We start from the raw sequence: 23,121 nt of genomic DNA, 5'->3' as shown, positions 1-23,121 counted from the left end.
CTGTGTGTGTTATTCTCTGAAATTTGCCATATAGTTTTCTATAAAACACTTGGTAGGCACAAGTACCCTTTAGCTTGGTTGCTGGAGGAACGCCTCTTTTAAAGCCAAGGAGGCCAAGAGACAGACTGCATTCCGCTTCCTCGCTCTTTGCATTACATCTCAAGGATTTCTGACCTTTAACCTAGACAAAAGACCCACAACTGCCCCACCACACCTGGCTGAAAAGCTGCTCCAGGCAAGTGTGGATCTTGTCCTGTTTATCATGAGATATCCGGATGCTGATAGGAAGTTCATCACCTATATGAAAAAATAAGCCAAAAACCTTCATCTTATTTTAACAAGTTGAAATATTATCATATTTGATAAAATATGAGCTATTTAAAATGAGATCTTAGCCCATATCAGAAAAGGAATTGGATCAGGTTTCACACAGCAGAAAAGTCAGTTGGATCAAGCTGCTGAAACAGTCCAAAGCAATGCCCCTCATGGGAAGCATAAAGCATCAACATGTATTTTTCTCTCTCCCAGTTGACTAAATGTAAGGTTCCCTTGGATGTGCATGCCTTCTAAGAACACCCTCAGACTGAAATGACTTCCCACGCCTCCACCCAAGCATCCATGCCTAGTGCTTTTGGTAAAAACTTATTTCCATTGTGCCTATAATCCTTCACTATGAAGGGTAAGGTCAGAAGCCATACGTTAAATATGACTTTTAAATGTGTCCTTCTTATAACTGGCATTTGGAAAGTAGCTTCACAGTCACAATGCAATATGGTGGCCACTGAGAATGACTAATGAAATCGAAGATGCATGTGGATCAAAGACATTAATACTCCCTGTATAGGCATCTGTGATGTTACTAGCATCAATGAGCACAAGCTGTCTACCACACCCACCTGAGTCCATCTCATCACTGTGGAAGTAGGAGCTGCACTGGCTGCTGCAGATACTCGTGAAGGAGGCAATCGAATTCCTGTTGCTATTGCAGTCACTTCAAAAAAAAAAAGCCATATGTTGCTTTAAGAATATGTGGGTTGTACTCCAGTGCGATGGCAAGAGAGAGGAGCGGGGACCAACTATGAGCAGAGCTATCACAGGGCGACAGGAGGGAACGTCAGGATGACAGTCGTTGCTTTGTGTGATAATTAAAACTACAGTGAAAAGAATGCTTGCAACCGCCTTCTTATCACATAAATTTATGCCACAGTTACCTTTATCAGTGTGTTGTATATAACGTTAAGAGAAAAAGAAACCCGTTCAACTCAGTTTTTCTCAGTTTCTAAAGGCACGCTTTGATATTCAAACATTTCAAATCTTCTTGTCAGATCATTGATTTCTAAGTGAATTTTTTGAAACTGTCTGATTGTAAAGCCTTCATTATCTGTTTAATAACAGTGCTCAGAGAAGTTTCTGACAAACTCTAGTTTATTATTTCTCTTTTTCCTTTCTGGTCGTTTGTGTTACAGGTTACTGGGGACACCTCGAAGTCCCCACAGCAGCGACCTCATCTGTCTCCATGGACGGACAACACAGCACTGGAAACTGCTAAAAATGAAGAATATCTGTAGAAAAAAATGTTGTAGATGCTGTGTGATTATGAGAATAATTCAGATTTTAGAAACAGTGCCAGAGATTTTTTTTTTAACCTCTTAGAGTAAGGATAAGGACTTGATTTTAATCTACATTTAAAATTTCTATGGTAGTCCAGAGGGAGAATGTGGGGGTGATTTTAACTCTCTGATGACTAGATTGTGAGGCAGAGGTATTTCTGGAAATGTGGTTTCCCCAGGAGAGAAACTTCAGGATGCTAGGATGGAGCACGCTGATACGTTCAGATGCTAGAAGACATAGTAAAGGTATTCGATTCATTATTAAATCTTCAGGAATAATTAACTTTGATGTAGTTGTTAAAATCCTCTTTAGAAAATAAAAATTAGGATGGCAGACTATTTAAGCAAGAAGCCATGAAGCGAGACCCCTGGTTGCCAAGGTGAATATCTTTCCTAACTCCATGAACCTCGGCATTTTCATGTATTAAATGGAGCTACTATCAGAATCTACCACTCCAGGTGACTGTAGGGGATTATTTTAAATTCTTCTGCTAAAACTATGCAACTGTTAATTACTAGTTTAGGATAACCCTACCTGACGAGAATAATTTTGATACAATTAATACTAACACAATGTTTTTCATTGGAAATACTATGGACAAGAGTGAACTTTTCCTTCAACTAATGTAAGTCAAACCAGAGACGCTGAAGCTGCACACACAGTGTATGGGGCGGGTTGTGAAAGTGCTCAGGTGAGAATCCTGGAGCCAGGGTCCAGTGACGGAACTCCTCCGATGAACCTTTGAGCAGGAAGGAGTGCTGGACGAACTGTTTGCCCCAAATTCTGAAGTTGCAACCTAACACCTCAGTACCCCAAAAATGTGACCAATTGAAGGAGATAGTCTTCGAAAGGTCATTTTGAAGGGTTCTTAATCCGATATGACTGCTGCTCTATAAGAAGGGGATCTCTGGAGTTCACATGAGGAGACAGCCGTGGGACAATGACAAGTGAAGGCCTGGAGTCGGCTCCTTCACAGTCCTCAGAAGGAACCAACACAGCCAACATCCTGGTCAGGCTTCCGGGTGCCAGAGCTACGGTACAATTCTGTCGTCCACGTCAGCCAGTCGGGGCACTTTATGCTATCAGTCATGGCTAACTACTACAGAAACAGCCCCTAGAGGAAACAAAAACAAAGCTGGACATGGAAGTGCAACATATGACAAAGACAAGGGAAACAGGGCGAAAAGGACTGCTCTTTGCTAGCTAAGAATCAACAATCAGAAGGACAGTTTGGACAATTGCTATTACACGGTTACACAATCAGCCTGTAAGAACAACTCTTGGCCAACAGGGCCACACTGCGGGAGGGAAGAAATAATCCAGATCACCAAGGAGAACATCTTTAAAGACGATGCTGTCTTGCTTGAACTGGTGGTTATTTTGAAACAGCAGTAAACAAAATCAACCATCAACATTTATTTTCAAGACGTTTGAAGAGGACATAAAATCTCACTTGAGTTTGCTGAGGAAATGAGAGGAATTTCATTTCAAGGAATGGCTCACCTGTAAGAGTCTCTGTTGCTGACGGTGTCGTGGCCTGAGTCCTCTTGTTCATCCCCTGTTATGTTGAAGCAGACGCGTTTGCTGTTTCTCTCTCCCTTGTCATTGTCGCTGTCGGGTGGTAGCACACCCTCTGTTGTCTTACGCTCCAACTTAGGGGAATATGTTATTGAAGACAGAAGGCTGCGCAATGTGACATGTTTAAAGAACATAAGTGCGTGTTTTGAAACTAGCTCAAACAGATAACTCTTTCATTTGCTAAATGTGATAGGCTTACAAATATTTCCAGAACGCTTCTGTGTTTCTTGCCAAATAAATAGTATCTGTGTAAAGTGTGTGTCATAGAAAGTCTGGCTTTATTGCTGAGAAGGAACAGAGAGAGCAGCACCAATCAAACACAAAAGGCTGTATTCAATCCTGCATCAGCACCAATCAAACACAAAGACTGTATTCAATCCTGCATCAGCACCAATCAAACATAAAGGCTGTCCAATCCTGAGACTCCTAAGTCTCAGTTAAGGAAACTGAGTGGTTCAGGAAGGTTTCCCAAGCTAATATTTCACAGGGTCTTTGTGAAGGCTATAAAATCATCAAAGCAGAGTTGGAGAGAGGATACTCTTCAATGAAGGGAAGTTCAAGGATGCAGCTTTTGTGAGTCATCACCCCATGCCAGGATGGGCCTTTCAGTGATGTAGCTTGAATTATCCATGCTCCTATACACTACTTTCATGCATACACCCCCTTAAGTCTCCCCCCCCGCCAAATTCATTCTTTAATCAAGCTATACTTGAGAGGAATCGGCTCTTTGGTATGGCATTAGTGCCATATCGGGAGTTCTAATGCTGGTTCCTGCCTCACCAGGAAAAGTCATACAAGGAACTAGCAACCACAAGCATTAACCAACCTTTAACATCCTCCCTAGCTCATCCTCCTACCCTGAAGACCGGGCTGCCACTCTGACTTCTGCCTCTAGCATTATCTGTTTGATAGAGGTAACCCACATCATTAATCTCTACTGTCTGTTCTAACAGGCAGAAGCCCTGCATGGATTAACTTAAAGATACTGAGCAGGGTGACCATCAACATAAGGCTAAAAGGAGGCAGGGGCCACTTGCACTGGCAAGTCAGTCAGGATGAAATGCTCAAGACTGCCCAAAGAGTTTTCTTCAACTGAGCTCAAGGGTATAATATTCTGAGTTGGTGTAAACCTGGTGAAGACTGAGTAATTACAATTCTATGGATGGAAGGTTGAGTATGTGATTTCTTCTGATAGAACCATCTAACTTAAAATTACACAAACGTAAACCTGAATTTTATTATCAAATAGTATGCTACAAACTTGCAAGATAAATTCAAACTATACTTGAACTAATGGCCTATAGATGATTTTTTTAGCTAATAAACAGAAGAAAGGCAGGTGCTGGGCATGGGCGTGGCTTAACAGTAGAGCTCCTGCTCATGTGGCGGGTTCATGACCCACTAGATTATGCTTAGAGCTACAATAGAACAGTTTGGTCGGGGAAGCTCTCACTGTGAGGTGAAACTTGAATAATGTGTGTCATTGTAGAGCTTTTAGACACCAGAGAAAACCTGAGAGTTCCATTGCTCAACACTCTGAACATTTTCAGTAACCCAAAGTGATGGATTCTCTTAAAGACAGTTTCTCTGTTTGGAAAGATATTTCTAGGTCTTGTAAGACAGATTGCACATTTATTCACTCCTTTCCCCCAAAAGATGAAAACGTTAGACTAACCCCAATTACCCAAGTAGAGACAGATGAGCCCCACACACCAAGGACACACAGGAGTTCCCATCTCGCAGGGAGCCCTCCATGCTTGTGGGTATTTTAAATTAGAAGTCACGGGGCTGCACATAAACAGTTTTCTCACAGTAATAAGAATTGTATTCACATTTTAAGCGGTTGCAATGTCCTTGTACTGGCCCTCTGGGAATGAGTGCTTAGGTTTACAAACAAAACAAATGATGGGGGGAAAATCACATGCATAACATTTCCAGATTCTGAGAAGCACCAATAAAGCATATAATTTTTGTGTGTAGGCAAAAAAAAATGCTTTCCTTTGCTTTTGCTCATTGAGAACATGCATCTAGCTACCAAAGGTCATATTAATTAAATCTTGAGCAGAATCGTACTCCAGAATAGTTTTCTTTGAATTAAACACTGATTGATAACAACCTCTGTGCACACTATAACTCACCTACCTGTGTTCCAAAATACCAGCATCATAGCGTTTTTTGGTTCTTATAGTAGACATGGTAAATATGGTAAATATGATAAATATCAAAAAATTTAAATCTAAAGTCTACCTTATAAAGTAGGCATTAACTCTATTTTAACTGGAGCAGGGGGTCAGAGACATACACTGTCAAAAACATACACAATGCAAATTGAACAGAATTTACTGTCTCTGCATATGTCTTACAAGCTGGAGAGGGTGAACAGTCACTAAGGCACATATCCAAGTGGGAGACACCGTCCTAGTCCTCCGAGGATGGGCAAATCTATCTGAATTGCTTTAGCTAATGTCAGATGACTGGGTGTGGTGTGTGTTACTGACAGCAGAATCCTATATACTTGTGTAAAAACACCCTATTCCTTTCTCTTGCATAACAACCCGTGGCATTCTAGTAAAATGCACACCTGCCCACTCCTCCGAGTGAGGACAATGGCCCAAGGTAGATATGAAGAATGAGTAAAGAAAGCCTTGGTTCTTGAAATCTGTGAGAACTTCAATGTTCCTTTGAACTATAAGGGGGCATACAACACAAAGGTGGTGTGTGGAAACCCGATGTCAGAGAAAGGCTGGAGAGTCTAGAGAGAGGAGCTTCTACTTTCTTTCCGTGGATCTCTCTTAGCCTGACTCTTGAAAGTCCAAGTGGTTGTCTGGCCATGCAGACCTTCTCAGAAGCAGGGCCCACCAGGCAGAGCACCTTCATATAGGACTACAGTGGTCATTTTCCAAGGATAGAAACGGAGTAGAGAAGCTGGAGGTCAGTGAGACACGGGTGGGACAGATGAGGCAGAAATTTACAGGATAGAAAAAATGGATTTGATCCTATAGTTGGCTATCTGGGTCTGTGTGTTCATGGACTCTATCAACAACCATAGATTAAAAATATGCCTAAAAAGCATTCTTCCTGCATTGCATATGTGCAACATTTTCCTGACGTTATTCCCTGAACAGTACAGTATCATAACTATTTACTTAGAATTTGTATTGTAATAAATATCATAAGGAATTAGAAGTAATTTAATATACAAAAGAATAAGTGTGTTATACACAAGTACTTTCCATTTTACGTAAGAAATGAGAACGTATTGAGATTTTGGTATCTGTTGGGAGCTTTGGGTGTCATTTCTATTGGGTATCAAGTGATAAATGTAATTTAAACTACAATGTAATGCTGCTTATGGTTTTAGGAGGGGACCAGATCGATTCATCACACTGGATCTCTCCAGCATCTGTGAATGTAGAAAGAGGCTCAGCTGGGCAACTCTCCAGCGACACCAGAGAGGGATGAAGGTGACTCAGTCTAGAGCGACATTCAGGGACATATTCAAAGGTATAACTAACATGCCTAATGAGGTACTATAAGTGGAGAAAAAAAAGACGGACAAAGACAAAGGTAGTATTTGAATCTGACTTGATGAATTGAAAAGTTGGAAAACACTTTATTGTCGGGAGAAGCCTTGATAGGTAAAGGGGTGAAAAGGGTTAGGTATAAGAAAACTATAATACAGTCTTAGAAGTGTTTAATTATAAGTAATTTGGAAATGCCTTTCCACCCAACAATCACAAATAATTACGATAATGAAGTATGCTAGTGAGTATAAAAGCGCAATGTATCCTTTCCAGGAGCACTTGGAAAGATTTTTGAGACAGTATGCATCTGATTGTAAATTTACAAATGAAATGGTTCAAACATAATTCCAACAACAACACTGCAACCCCAGGGAACAACTGCTATATAGTAACTCATCACTCAATCTTGGGATATCTGACACTTGCAGAACAAGGTTGTTCTCAAGGTCCCCATACCATGCAATGCCCACGCTCTCCCCATTTGCTCTGTGCTATGCAGAGAGTCTCTATTTTAAGCTCCCATCAAGAATTTAGAACCACTTGTGAATTGTTTTAACAACTCAGCTAAAGGCAAAAATCATTCAGCTTCCCAGCGTGCAACAGAAACCAAGAAGCTCTCATCAAATCGGCCCTTCTGTCATGTTACAGCAAAGAAAATTCATCTCGTTTCTATCTACAGATCTGAAACTAAGTAGAAGGATTAAGTAAAATGTCTACGTTATAGAAAAAAATGATTTCTAGAGGTGATTGGATGATAGGGTACACAGACATCAAAGTAAGACAAGCACATTAGCAGGTCGTGTAGGAATGAATGGCTTCTAGGAAGACTGGCTATGGGATCTTATGAGGCAATTTCACTATTGTCATCACAGCATCTGCTTCTTCACCCTGACCAAGGATAATTATCACGTGGTGAGAAGATGATCCGCTAACAAGTCTTTTAAATAACTTGTTAAGCTCGAATTGCACGGCAGCATCTCTAAATTCTAAGAGCAATGGGGAACGCAGGCATTTGGACAACTGTATTGTTTTAAAGAGATTATGCTGCAAATCAAATCATGTGGAAGATGTTTATATTTAGAATTAAATTACAGGCTGTTCATGAGGAAGACCAAATTCACTTCTCCAGCCATTGTTCATGTCTTGTTGCTTTTCGAATAAGCACACAGAACTGGCAAAGCCTTTCACAATAGCAGAATGGGGAAATCGCAACTAAAAATGTGTCGTGTTAATTAGTTTCAGTTTATTGAAACCTAGCCATTTCTAAAACTAGCCCTTTAAATATAAGGATCAAAAACCAAGTGAAGCAATGTGGTAATTTATATTTTTTTTCTTGGAAATACATCTACTTGCACTCTGGCCTAGGAAGCAGGCAGGCAGGCTAACTGCAGATCTTCACCTCTCCCTCTGCTTTTCCAAATCCAATTCCCCAGTCTCATCTCCACCTCTGCAGCAGATTTGGTATGATTGCCCCTCTCTGTTCATCTACATTCCCAGGGTTCTAACCAAGCAGTAAACACCCCTCACCTCCCCAGCCCAGCCCATTTATCTAAGTGTCAGTCCCCCATACCCCAAACAAATTTTTCCTGGAGCACCTCTCCCCAGAATAGTCTCATCGACCTGCATCCCAGAAGAATTTCCGACCAGGCAATACAGACACCACACTCACCCAAGAACCAGAGACTTAATGGATTGAAGTGAATCACGTCGCTCTTAAATCTCTTTATCCTATGACTAATCCAAGGTTGTACAGCCATCTTAGCCCAGTACGTGTAATGGGTGCCTACAAGACACTTCCGGTAAGTGCTTCTATTTTGAAAGAAAAATACTGAAAAAGAAAGCTTCTGTTGCTCCCTTCCTGTTTTTGTTTTCTGCCTATTGCTCTGTAAAGATGTGACAGTTAGAGCTACGGCAACCCTTTTGGGATTACGAGGCAGTAAACGTAAGAATGGGAGCTGGAACAGTAAAGATGGCAGAACACAAGATGGACCATGGCTCTTGGGGACGGGACACTTTTAGTTTCCAAAATATCTTTGGGATGGCCTGCCTTGAACTTCCCAAGTTATTATGAATACTCTTAATGTCTTAAACCATAAGGAGTTAGATTGTCGTTGCTGTTAATTACTACAGTACCTTATCTGTGGCCATCAGAGAAGTCTTATAGGCCACAGAAACCAAGGAACTATGCACTCACTCAACAAAGATAACGCCAGATATTAGTACCTAGAATTACAATCTTCCCCTTCCCAGCCTAGATACCAGATTAAAAGCACAGTAACGGCCAGGACAATCTGTCTCCACTAGAGCTCAGAAACACTATCACAGCAGGCTCTGAATGTTCTAAGCCTTAATAAATATAATAGAGTACACTAAAGAGAAAAATGAATGAATCCCTTAGAGAAATCTATAAAAACGTACACAAATAGTAAAAGGAAGTGAATAAAACCTTTCAAGACAGGCAACTGGAAATAAAACCAATAAAGAAAACCCAGCTGGGGTAAATCTAGAAATAAAAAAATTCAGGAACTCAAATAAGAACCACAGGGAAAAGCCACAACAACAGAATATAAGAGATTGAAGAAAGAATATGAGGCATTAAAAACAATAAAAGAAAAAGATATACTGGTCACAGAAAATATTAAATCTAAAAAAAAAAATCATGGCACAAAACATCCAGGAAATCTCAGACACCATAAAAAAAAAAAAAACCAAATAGAAAAATAATAGGAAAAGAGGAAGAAGACAAAATGTAGGTCAAAGAAACAAAATATTTTTAAAATAAATTCATAGAAGAAAATTTTTCTGACCTAATGAAGGAGATGCCCAGGTAGGCAACAACTCCCATGCTCATGGATTGGTAGGATTAATATTAAAATGACCATCCTCACAAAAGCAATCTACAGGTTCAATACAACCCCCATCAAAAAAAAATATCCAATGTAATTTTTAAAATATCTTGAAAGGGCAATTTTCAGCTTCATATGGAAACACACATACACAAAGCCAGGATAGTCAAAACAATCCTACATAATAAAAGAACTTCTAGAGGTATGCCCATCCCCCATATCAAGTTGTACTACAAAGCTATTGTAATACAAACAACATGATATTGGTACAAAAATAGATGAGTTGATCTATTGAATTGAACTGAAGACTTAGACATAAATTCACACATATATGAACACACAATTTTTAATGCAAAGTAAAGGAACACAAATACGTTGCTGGTCGAGGTGCAAATTTGCAGAGCCACTACAGAAATCAGTGCGACATAACCTCAAGAAGATGGTAATGGGTCTACCTCATGATCCAGCTGTACCACTCTTGGGCATAAACTCAAAGGATATGTTATCCTACTACAAAGACATTGGTGCACCTAGGTTCATTGCTGTTCTATTCATAATAGCTAGAGAGCAAACTAAATGTACCTCAATAGAAGAATAAATAAAGAAAATGTTGTATGTTTGTATAATTTAACTCAGCTGTTTAAAAAATGACATCTCTGTGTGTTTCTGTGTTTCCCTTCATGTTTTGCTAATGTGAGATTATCTGTTACCTGTAGTTTTGTGGGGCAAGTTTGTCCACACTCTTCATACCTATTGAATATAGTATTTGAAGTTCTAGCTAAAGCAATAAGACAATTGAAGGAAATCAAGAGGATACATATAAGAAAGGAAGAAGTCAAAGTATCATTATTTCAGATGATATGATAGTATATATAAATGATCCCAAAATCTCTACCCAGGGAACTCCTATAGATGATACACACATTTAGTCAAGTGGCTGGATACAAAATTAGCTAAAAAAAAAAAAAGTCAGGAGCCGGGCGATGGTGGCGCACGCCTTTAATCCCAGCACTCGGGAGGCAGAGGCAGGCGGATCTCTGTGAGTTCGAGACCAGCCTGGTCTGCAGAGCTAGTTCCAGGACAGGCTCCAAAGCCACAGAGAAACTCTGTCTCGAAAAAACCAAAAAAAAAAAAAAAAAAAAAAAGTCAGTAACTCCCCTATATACAAATGATAAAAGGGCTGAGAAAGAAATCAAAAAATCAATACCATTTATAATATTCTCAAATAACATAAAATATCTTGTGGTAACTCTAACCAAGCAAGAGAAAGACCTCTATGACAAGAACTTGAAGTCTTGGAAGAAACAAATTCAAAAGGGTATCAGAAGATGGAAAGATCTCCCATGTTCACAATTTAGTAGGATTAACATATTACAAATGACCATCTTACCAAAAACAACTTACATATTCAATGCAATCCCCATTAAAATCCCAAAACAATTCTTAACAGACCTTTTTTTCAGAGCTATAGTAATAAAAACCGCATGATATTGGCATAAAAACAAAGAGATGGAGTAAAGGAATTAAACCAAAGACCCAAATGGACCTATGAACACCTGTTTTTTGACAAAGAAGCCAAAATCAATCAATGGAAAAAGAAAGCACCTTCAAAAAATGATGCTGCCAGAACTGGATGCCGGCAAGTAGAAGAATGCAAATAGATCTATACCTATCACCATGCACAAAACTAAAGTCCAAGTGAATCAAAGACCTAAGCATAAACCCAGATATACTGAACCAGATAGAAGAGAAATAATCTCAAATGCACTGGCACAGGAGACAACTTCTTAAAAACAGAACACCAAAAGCATAGCCACTCAGATCAACAATTAATAAATGGAACCTCATTAAAGTGAAAAGTTTCTGTAAGACAAAGGATACCATCAATAGGACAAAATGGCAGACTACTGATTGAAAAAAGATCTTCACCAACCCCACATCCGAAAGAGGGCTGATTTCCACAATTTATAAAGAACTGAAGAAACTAGATATCACCAAACCAAATAATCTAATTAAAAAATGGAGTACAAATCTAAACAAAGAATTCTCAGCAAAGAATCTCAAATGGTTGAGAAATACTGCAGATGTTCAACATCCTGAGCCATCAGGGAAATGCAAATCAAAATGACTCTGAGATTCTATCTTACACCTGTCACAATGGTTAAGATCAAAAACACAAATGTCTGTCAGCATGGCAGTTTCTTAGAAAACTAGGAATCAATCTACCACAAGACCCAGCTATACCAGTTCTGGGCATATACCCACCCAAAGGATGTTCAATCACACCACAAGGATACTTGTTGAGCTATGTTCATAATAGCATTACTTGTAATAGAACTTTAAAACAACCTAGATGTCCCTCAACCAAGGAATGGATAATATGGTACATTTACACAATGAATTACTTAGCTGTTAAAAACAATGATATCAGGAAATCTGAAGATAAATTGATGGAACTGGAAAAAAAAAAAAACATTCTGAATGACATAACCCAGACTGAGACATACAAGCATGGTATGTACTCCTTCATAACTGGATATTATTTGTAAAATAAAAGATAACTATGCTACAGTCCACAGACCTGGGGATAACAAGAAAGGTTCATGGGGGTACTCCTTGATCAGGAAGGGAAAATAGATGAGCTTTGGTGAGGGAACTGACGGAGGGTGGGGATGAAAATATGAGCAATGAGGTTGGGGATATGTTGGAGGGGGAGAATACTGAGAGAGACTACTGAAAGGGGGACGCATTTTGGGGTCAGGTAAAAACCTGGTACAAGCGAGTCTCTTAGGAATCTACAAGGATGACCCCAACTCAGACTCCTAGCAAAAGTGGATATGAGCCTGAACTTGCCATCTCCTGTGTCCAGATTGGTGCCTAGCCCATTTATCATCAGAGAGGCTCTGTCAAGCCACTGATGGAAACAGATGCAAACCCACAACCAAAAATTAGGCAGAGTTTGGGAAATCCTGCTGAATAGTGGGAGAAAAGATATGAGCCAGAAGTGTCAAGGACACCACAAGGAAACACACAAAAAAATCAACTAACCTGGGCTCATAGGGGCTTACAGGGACTGAACTGACAACCAGGGAGCCTGTATGGGACTGACCTCGGCACTCTGCATAGATGTTGCAGCTGTATAGCTTGGTCCTCTTGTTGGACATCTAGCAGGGAAAACAGTAACTGTCTCCAACTCTTTTACTGACTTTTGGGACCCTACTCCTTATACTGGGTCACCTTGCCCACGCTTAATACATGGGAAGGTGCTTAGTCTTACTGCATGCAAATTAGTATGCCATGTTTTGTTGATACTCATGGGAGACCTGCCATGAAGAGATGGGAACAAAGGGGGATGTGGGGGGGGGGGTCTGGGAGAAGACGAAGGAACTTCAGCCGGGATGTAAAATAAATAAAGAAATAAATTTATTAAAATAAAAAGAGAAAATAAGAAAGAGTGTAAGAGCCAGAGGAGATAGGAAGAGATACAAGACTCCAAGGAAGCAAGGCCCTTTTTAAATCAACATCAGCAAAGCTCATATGCACTCAGAGACTTAGTCAGTGTACACAGGGCCTGCATAGGTCTGCCCCAGGTCATATTCATACACACACACACACACACACACACACACGACTTCTATAAAACTTCCATTTACGTTTTTATGGGATTCCTGAGTGTGTAACTAGTGGTCCCTGATTCTTGTGCCTTCTCTTGAGGTCTTTCTTATTGTAGGTTTGTCTTGTCCAAATTCAATGTGACAGTTTTTGTTTTACCTTATATTTTATCTTGTTATGTTTTATTAGTATCTCATAGAAGCCTGTTATTTTCATAGAAAGAAAGTAGATCCAGATGGAATAGGAGGTGAGGAGGAACTGGGAGGACTTAGGGGGAAGAAACAGTAATCATGATATATTATGTGAGAAAAGAATCCCTCTTCAAAGAAAAAAATAAAAATATTTCAAGCAATCTAAATATAACAGAATAGCATCTAACAGAACTTATTGTACTGTATCGTGCTTTTCTCCATAGACTATATTTAGAACTTTTATCCAAGTAGGCTTTAAAAAAAGTTGAAAATCTTTTGGTATTGGACTGTAATAAAAATGTCATCCTTGATGAAATTCTTGATTTTAATCTTCATTATTATACAGTTTAAGTTCCTCAAAAAAAAAACTGAGCTTTCAGAAGAGCCTTATGAGCATCCAACTGTGTGTGAGCTACATCCACAGGCTACCACATCATCAAAGTAAAAATGTTGCCTCTTAAAAAAAGAAAAGAAAAGAAAGAAAAACATATCTACTTGGAAGTGCATGACTTGGAACTTTAAAATGTGAACAAATTAACCAAGTTTGCATGAACACCAGGAAGAGTTGGTCGTCAGTGGCCTGACACATCAATAACACTGCTTTTGACAGAGGCCAAGGTGGAATAATAATTCTTGGCCTGGGTGGAAATATAGGACTGACTGGTGCAGGTGTTCGCTAAAGCTCCTATAAGAGTTAAACTCTAGGATGCAGTGCCCATAACAAAGAGCCATCTACACGTGTCCTACTTATCTCAAAGGGAAGGAGGAGATGAAATAGGCTTTTGAAATAGAACATGCCATGTAACAAATCCCCATTTATTAAATTAAAGGACATATAAGGCCTTAAGGTAACTTCTTTGTTACAGGAGTCCGAGACAATTCAGAGATATGATGCTATGGGTTAATAGTCCTCTGTCGTCTTGATGACTTCAGCCCATATGTTTCATTTGCATGAACACACAAGCTACAGTTCAATATTACAAATTTTATGCATAATTTAAAAACCTAGTTCACTAGAGGCAAAAAAAAATGGAATTCTAATTTAAAAATATTCATGAAACTCCAGAAAAGAGCAGAGTAAACAACATTTGAAGATGATTTTTGAAATGTGAGAATTTTAAATTTCCATTTTAAAGATTTAATTTCATTGTTTTTAATTACATGTAGGTACATGCGGCTGCACATGAGTATATGCGTATGAGTGCAGGTACCCACACAGGGCAGGAGCATTGGGCTCCCTGAAGCTGGAATTACATATGGTTGTGAGTCACCTGATGTACTTGAAAGTGAACTCAGGTTCTCTGGAAAAGCCATAAACACTCTTACCCACGGAGCGGTCTCCTCAGCCCCAATAACTTGAATTTTTATTTAACGTGGTACATCCTCAAACTTTTGCTTTTGATTCTAATATTTAAAGGTATGTAACCTAAGAGAAATGTTAATACTAACTTTATCAGTCTGTCAGAAAGTGGGGAACATAGTCTAAACATTTTGTAACTAAACAGAGCTGTCCATGGAAGTGCAGGGTGATGTATCTGTGTAAAGTATTTACTCCACATCTGCTGGCAATTCAATTCAACAACCTTATAAATCATATAGGATAAAGGCATCTATAGAATTTTTAGAATCTTATCAGGTCTAAACACACTGAGTAATGTCCACTCCTTGAAAACCTAAGGAAGTATATTTGGTATGACGTTGATGCTTTCCTTATTAATTTCTACATTTCAACATAAACTTAAAATTTATTATTATTGTACATGAACTTTTATGCATGAGAAATTGATCTTTTCCAAAAGACATTTTTTCTTTATGATACTGAACTGCTAGATGGAGACATAATCACACACAAAAATATGATATGACCCCTTGTGGAGCATAGTTATCCCAAGTATCAAATTCTTACATTAAAAAAAAATGAGTCCAGTTACAAAGGAGATTGTGAATTATCTTCATTTTACCTTGGCTAACACATCCAAGTAATTTGTCTATTAATTCAATTAGAACAAAAAAAATTCTTGATCTTAACAATACATACTTTTTACTTTAACTTATTTAATATATGTTAAGAATGTTTTACACTATATTCTATGTCAATTATTAATATCTCTGGGAAACATATGTAAATATTGTTTTCTGAATTGTAAAACACAAGAAAGAAATCCCCATTTTTAGTTAGAACATTTTTTTTTTTTTTTTTGGTTTTTCGAGGCAGGGTTTCCCTGTGGTTTTGGAGCCTGTTTTGGAACTAGCTCTTGTAGACCAGGCTGGTCTCGAACTCACAGAGATCCGCCTGCCTCTGCCTCCCAAGTCCTGGGATTAAAGGCATGCGCCACCACTGCCCGGCTAGTTAGAACATTTTTAAATGCACACTGCTCCTTGGTACTCATGCACAAAGGCCAATGTTCTCCTATCTATTACTCCTCCCCAGGCCTTTTTTCACTCTTTATTTTAAGACAGAGTCATGCTAAGTTGCCCAGACTGGTCTTGAACTCCCCCATGTAGCCCAGTTTGGCCTTAAACTTATGATCCCCTTGTTTTGGCCTCCACAAGTAGCTGAGACTATAGACTTTTGCCAGTGGGCCCAGCTTTAAACATGTTTCAATGTAGTATTTCAAAATGACAATTTTTTTCTGTGTCATTTTTTTCTTTCAAAATTAAATGATTTCTTAAAATTCCTATCCATATGAATTGCCTTTTCATACCACTTATAAGGTGAAATGGAAAAGATCTTTATCGTCGGCACAAAATTCCCATGACTAAAGAACATATTTTTCAAAAATACCGCATTGCATAAGGTTTATTGATGGAAATCTCTAGGCATGGCACAGATAGCATACTTACTCGTCTATTTGACAAACGCTCATCTCCACCTCCTTCAGTGCAGCCTGGAGTTTGCCGAGCAGTTTCTGATAGATGTCTTGAGTTTCTAAGTCTTCTTCTTTCAATAAATATCGCAATCCATGGCCATCTTTGTGTCCCAGAGACAGGCCCGAAGGAGCTGCCATGGTTGTGATTGTGTGTTGAATGTAGACCATGGGGCTCAGTTTCCCTGAGGAGTTCAAATCATTCCATCATTTAAAGTCTACTTATGTAGCCCACCAAATTTTAGAAGCCCAAGTTCATACATAACAAAATGTCAATCCAATGCTAAATTTAATTTAGAAATTAACTACAAATAGAATTAATTCACATGTCCTTTTGCAATGATTGCTATCATCCTCATGTGTCCCTCTCCTGTACCTCCTTACTGTTATCAAAGTGACCATTGTTTCAGATTATGAATTTTCCATGGCAAGATGAACCATACATATAATGAAGGGAAGGGAAATCCTTCCTCTAAAAGGGAAATACTGAAACTGTCAACTGTCTTTATTCTATATATACTTATATAAAATAATTTAAGCAAGTAGAAAAAGGAGTCCTTTTATGACAACAGAGGCTTCCTTGAACACTGGGAATCTACCAGATTTTAAGATGCACATTATCTAAATTCCTACTCCTGAATTGACAAAATTTCAAAAGCTAACATACCAGGCTCTGAAGATTTATTTTCTCTATCATGAGAGTTATGTTTCCGACTATCCAGCTGAACACCGAAGGCACTCCCCAGGGAAGTTGATGTTTTAGGATAAGAAACTTCCATCACGTTGACATGGCAGTTGGTCGGGCAGAAGTCACTGCTGTGCAATGGGGAGATCTTGGATTTGGCCTGCTTAAAGGTGGGCCAGGCTCTGTTCTTCAGCACCCGAGAGAACTGCAAATTAAAGAAGCAATGGGAACCAGTTGGCCACACAGTAATGACTCAGCTATCTCATGTGCATCAATCATAACAAACTCAAAAGGAAATTAAAGCTTATAAACCTGGATGAGGTAAAATGATTGTAGTATCAGAATTTACAGGGCTGTTTCAAAACCTGAACATCCCAATAAAGCAAACCATACAGGCAGCAACGGTGATGGCTCAGCTGAAGCTATGACCGTGAGTTGGGGCCTAGAAAGACTGAACCTCTGCGACAACATAACTTCTTAGCACTGGGTCCCCGGGGTCCCAGGAGCTGAGAGAGTCTGACAGAGCAACGCACAGGAAGGCAACAGAGCAGAAAGTAGAGTTTCAAAACTAGGCAAGTCAGCAAAACAGTACAGCTATAGATGGTCAAAGGTGTAAGAAGATGGGGCCATCCCAAGCACCATCCGAAAGCCACCCAATGTGTGAGTCTGTGCAGACCCAGTGCAAGCTAAGGAGGCACTGGCCGAGAGTGGAAGGATGGGCTTCCGGTACACCCTGCCAGGAGGGTGGCCTTTATACCTGGGACCAATCAGAAGTCTGTTGTGCACTCTTCTTCCAAGCCTTTGATAAAAATGTGCTACACAGATGATCTGTGACTTCCAAGTGTGGCTACCCTGCTACCTTAAAGTGGCAGAGGCTTTGCAGCGGACTCCATAAGCTCCTTCCAGGGTCTATGAAGTCAACAATATTGTGGCTCTCACCAGGCCTGCTCCCCCTTACTTTAAAGGTCTCACTCCCTAAACTTCTTCCGGTTTATACATAGCTCCTCTCATACATTACCCACTCGCTCTGGGCCTTTGTACAAGATGTTCAGTGTGTCTAGATGGTTCTTACTCATTGCCAAATGCTTTCTCTTCAGCAGCTTTGGATTCCAGAAAGTCACCAGGAGTTGTACATGAATTCTAGGTCAATTGCCTTTGCTTTGGCTACGAATTAGAAGGCACCTGCAGTCTTCTTCACAATTAGGAATAACCTCCTTCCTCTAGCTTAGCTGGTAAAGGAAGTCTATGGCAATCTTTTGTACAAGAAGTAGATAGCTCATAGAGCCCAGCTGGATTGTTGTTTTGAAGGTCTTTGATGTCTTTTGACCTTGGTGTCAGGATTGCCATAGGACTGGATATGACATTGGGAAAGTCGGTATCTTGTCACTCAGCAAATAGGAGCTTTGAATCAGATAATCCTAGTGAGCTCTTCTCCCTAAAACTACAGCCATGATCCTACTCTCTCATGTTACCAGAAGACTAATAATTCCAGCACTGAGAAGAACAAAAATTAAGACCATCACTGGTCACTGGACATTTTAAATTAAACTCAATGGTAAATATAAAAGATCATATTCCATAAGTATAAGCTCACTATTGGGATAAAGACCCTCTTATATGCATACACAGTATATCACTGTATATACACAAAGCTATGTAAATATGCATCCTAAATATTTATATTTTATATTTATCGGTATAGTTCAGTCAAGCAGTACAGCGGAGATCAGAATGAAATGCAAGAAACGTGATGACCACGTACACCGAAAAGAATTAAGGAATTTGAGATATTACACATCTAGCTTCTCATTTTACTAATAAACTTTCAGCTGAGATTGGTCCAGGATTAAGGCAAGCTAGATACAAAAGTTTAACCCCAAATTCTTTTCTACTTTCATTTCGAGATTTAAGTCTCAGCTGAACTCCCATGAAACACAGAGGCACGGTAGTATGTTGTGATAGCAAACACGATAAGAGGTTAAGATTCTCTTGCCTTATCTTTCAACCAATCATCTATCCAGTGAGAAATAAAATAGGGAGGTATCTGTTAAGGCCTCCAAGTTAAACACTGAGGCTACAACCCCTATCCCATGAAGTATACACTCTAGGAGTAGAACAGTTAAACACTATACATATTACTGTTATTCAGAACAACCATAAAGTTACAGTCATATACACCACAAGTATAGATATATAGAATGATATGTGTGTAACAAACACATAAGAGATATACAAGCTAGGTGGTCAGAAATTTTAAAAAGATCAATGAAGTGCTTAGGAGTAGTAGTAGGAACCAGAGTGATTTGAGATGGTGGGGTTGGAGCAGTGAGGTAGACTCTCAGATCCATACCACAACACAAATTCTTGACGCTATACATGGAGAGAAATCATAGCCCTGTATCAGAATGTACCTGAATTAGTTCAACATAAGCATCTTGGAGGAAGGCTATCCTGGGAAGCAAAAGCATCAAGAAAGCAGCATTGTCCAGCATCCTAGGATGTCTAGTATGAATTTGATGTGTTCAGCAAATATATGTGTTAGAAATTGAATTCATGTTATGGTTTAAGTATGAAGACCTAGGTCTTCAAAGGTTCCCAGCTTTGTGGCCAAAATGGCAGTGCTGGGACCTTTGAGAGGTGAGACCTGTTGAGAGGTCTTCAGGTTGATCTGAAGAGCATGTTGTTCTTGAGTGAGATGTGGATCTCTCTGTCCCTGTGTCTCTATCTTTCTATGTCTCTGACCCTGTTATAAAAGCAAGCTGTCTTTGACATGTTCACTGTCTCATGTGAGGCCCTTTCCAGATGCTCATCAGATGTTACCTGATCTTCAGTTAGCACAGTAATTTGAAGAAGCATCTCTTCCTCATTAGTCACCCAGTCCATGGCACACAGTTACAGCATCACAACTTGGACTGAGCAGACAACCTTAGAGAAGGAGGAAGCAACAGGAGTGTCTCTCCATCACTGGTGCCTGAAGCAGGGTGGAAAAGTGAGTATTCAGACAGCAGCTCCCTGGTTTCCAGGGTAAAAACTTTCAGAAACAAAATCCTAAAACAAGGAGGGTACAGTCAGTGAACTAACCATGCTACATATTCAAGAACATACTCTACGTCATGTGTGAGCAAACCTCAGTCTCCCTAGCATTGCAGCAACGTTCAATGAACTGTCAAGTTTATTAAGAAAGGGAGAGTATCTTTTCCCAAATGAAAATTGATAATTTTCAATAAAGGTATTTACTGGGTCTAGGGAGAGCTGTAAGAGACAGAACGTTAGGTCTATTGTGGAACAGCACAGCCTTAACTGATTGCCACTTCACACATTACTGATGAATTAGAATCTGAATCTTCAGGGAGTTTATCCCAGCACATTGTAGGGATACTAAAAATCAAAGATGTCTCCTATATAAAGTGACATAGCCTTATATATGACTTTGCTTTTAATTTTTACATTTATTTACTTGTGAATGGCAGGGATGCATGCATTTGGAAGTCAGAGGACATCTTGCAGAAGCAAGTACTCTCCTTCTACTGCCTGGGTGCCAGGGATTAAAAAAAAAGGCTAACAGGCTTAGCAGGCATCTCTTTTACTTACAAAGCAATCTCATCAGCCTGTAAACAACTTTAAAGTTATCTTTAACATTGTTTATGAAGTACCTAGAACAATGTAAATCCTATATAAACATTCATTGTAATGCATTTTAAAATTTTGTGTTATTTTATTTTATTTTATTTTACAAAATGCTTTTGATCTGCAGTTGATTGACTCTCTGGAGGTGGAGCCACAGATATGAAAAGATGGAGTGAACCTAATGAAAGAAGGATGTAATCCTGAGATAGAGAAGATAACAGAAAGGGGACATCACAGAGGGGTGGGATGGGGACTTCATTGAGAACATGTTAGGTATGAGATATTCATCACCTCATGTGGAGAAGCCAATGTAGAATGAAAGAACATTAAGTACTGAGCCCTGGAGATCATCAATGAAGGGTCAGAAAGAAAAGGAGAAACAGGCTTCAGGTCCTAGGAACACACCACCGGCAAAGACACAGGTTAGGGACAGGCAGTGTTCCAGAGAACAAGGTGAGCTGCCCCTGGTTCTGCCGAAACACGATAAAGGAGGGTAGTGAAGGGGCTTTGACAAAACATAGTCATTTCTGTGATGTGGCAGGGATCAGGGCCCAGCTGTAGATCAGGGCTGAGGACGAAAAGAGAAGCAACGGTCCACCGAAGGATACAGGAGGCTCCTTCCAGGAAGGAGATGGAAGGATGGAACCGTGGGTGGAGGGGAGGCAAAGGGAAAGGATGGCCACATTTTTAGTCCAGGTGATAATGAAGAAGTGCCTGTAAACTGACAGGGATGCGCAGTTCTTGGACATGAAGCACTTCAGGGTTTGTTTTTTTTTTTAATGCACTGGAAGCAAATTCATGTTTAAATTCAATACAGTCATTTAACTAAAACCCAGAGATACTATAAAAGTAAATTATTACTCTGCAGATGTCTCCCATTTCAATTAAATGCAAAATGCTTTGCAGCGGAGTTAGGAAGAAGATTTTTTTATATTAGATTATCCTCTTAGAAAAGGAGGGCAAAGAAATTTATGCACAGTGCTTCAAATCCATGTATCAGCTTGAGGATCATATGCAGTAAGCAAAGTAGAAAGAAAATTCAAAGGAAGTTTTCCAATTCTTTCAGTGTTATTTTTGTGTAAACAAGAACCACCTCAAGGAAGCTTACAAAGAATTTCTGATCCTTACAATAAGTCCAATTATTTCAACCAGGACAGTGACTGTAAAACTAGGAAGGCTCTCAGGACAGAGTTCTGAGAATGTTCCCAAAGCAAGACACAGCTTCACACCTGAACCAACCACAGTTTAGCTATACAGAAGAAATCCCTGCTTGGGATTCATTTAGTTGTCCAGGACACTCTAGGGTTACATCAGACGAGGACAGCAACACGTTTGATGACCTGTAGAAAATCTGTTATAATCTCAGTAGCCTGGCCATAGAAGTTACTGGAATTCATTAGTTCTTAGTTCTAAAATCTAAAATGTTTAAAGCCAGAATATGTCCCCAGCTGGTACCTTGGGCAACTAAGGAGAGGGAACCTGAAATGACCCTATCCTATACTGATGAATATCTTGCATATCACCTTAGAACCTTCATCTGGCGATGGATCGAGGTAGAGACAGAGTCTCAATTTGGAGCAACGGTCTGAGCTCTTAAGGTCCAAATGAGGAGCAGAAAGAGGGAGAACATGAGCAAAAAATCAGGACCACGAGGGATGCACCCACCCACTGTGACAGTGGAACTGATTTATTGGGAGCCCACCAAGGCCAGCTGGTCTGGGACTGAATAAGCATGGGTTGATTCTGGACTCTCTGAGCATGGCGGACAATGAAGGCAGATGAGAAGCCAAGGACAATGGCACTAGGTTGCGATCCTAATACATGAACCGGCTTTGTGGGAGCTTAGCCTGTTTAGACGCTCACCTTCCTGGAAGTAGATAGAAGACCTTCGTCTTCCCGCAGGGCAGAGAATTTGGACTGCTCTTCAGTATCGAGAGGGAGGGGGAATGGTGTGGGGGGGAGGAGAAGAGGAGTGGGGGGAGGGAAGTGGGGGGAGGGGGCATTATTTGGGAGGAGGGGAGGGAAATGGGAAACGGGGAGCAGGTGGAAATTTTAATTTAAAAAGAATAAAAATAAAAATAAAAATAAAAAAAAAACCAAAAAACTCAAAAAAAAAGCCAGAATAAAGCAAAGCCAGCCTAAGATTTTAGCTCCCACAGACACTTTTTAATATATAACAATTCTTTAATTTAAATATATTTTTATCATATTTCCCTTCCCCCAAGTCCATTTATATCCTCCCTGTCCCTACCTATACAACTTTAAATTATTTATCAAAAAAAAAAAGAAAAAGAAGAAGAAAAAACCCTCAAAAACCCAACATAACAATAAAAGTACCTCAAACTAAGACAACAAAATAAACAACCAAACTGGGCGGGGGGGGGGGGGGGCACCAAACTGTAACCAGATAAACGAACATACAAAAAAAATCTGTGGAGTCCTTTATATGTTTGTAAACTATATCTGAACATGAGGGCTGCCCTGGAGTGGCTGATATACCCTTGTCACACCATGGGAGAAAACTGATTTTCCTCTCCCCACAGGTATAAGTGGCAGCTCAGTTGTTAATCTTTACTCTGG

At 39.7% G+C, this 23,121-nt stretch overlaps 1 protein-coding gene across 1 annotated transcript in view; it reads right to left on the bottom strand.

The window, feature by feature from the left end:
- Positions 1–23,121, bottom strand: part of Prex2 (phosphatidylinositol-3,4,5-trisphosphate dependent Rac exchange factor 2) — a 283,473-nt gene that overhangs the window by 111,303 nt on the left and 149,049 nt on the right. Inside the window, exons 24-28 of the mRNA XM_057790240.1 lie at positions 16,897–17,119; positions 16,207–16,414; positions 3,115–3,294; positions 897–991; positions 215–297 (exon numbers count right to left, since the gene is read on the bottom strand). Coding sequence (XP_057646223.1) covers positions 215–297; positions 897–991; positions 3,115–3,294; positions 16,207–16,414; positions 16,897–17,119 — 789 coding nt within the window. The remainder of the gene's footprint in view (positions 1–214; positions 298–896; positions 992–3,114; positions 3,295–16,206; positions 16,415–16,896; positions 17,120–23,121) is intronic.

Source organism: Chionomys nivalis, chromosome 16, assembly GCF_950005125.1.
Source record: "Chionomys nivalis chromosome 16, mChiNiv1.1, whole genome shotgun sequence".
Taxonomy (NCBI): Eukaryota; Metazoa; Chordata; class Mammalia; order Rodentia; family Cricetidae; genus Chionomys; species Chionomys nivalis.
Note: the sequence above shows the minus strand (reverse complement) of the source record. Positions and strands in the feature narration are given on the sequence as shown.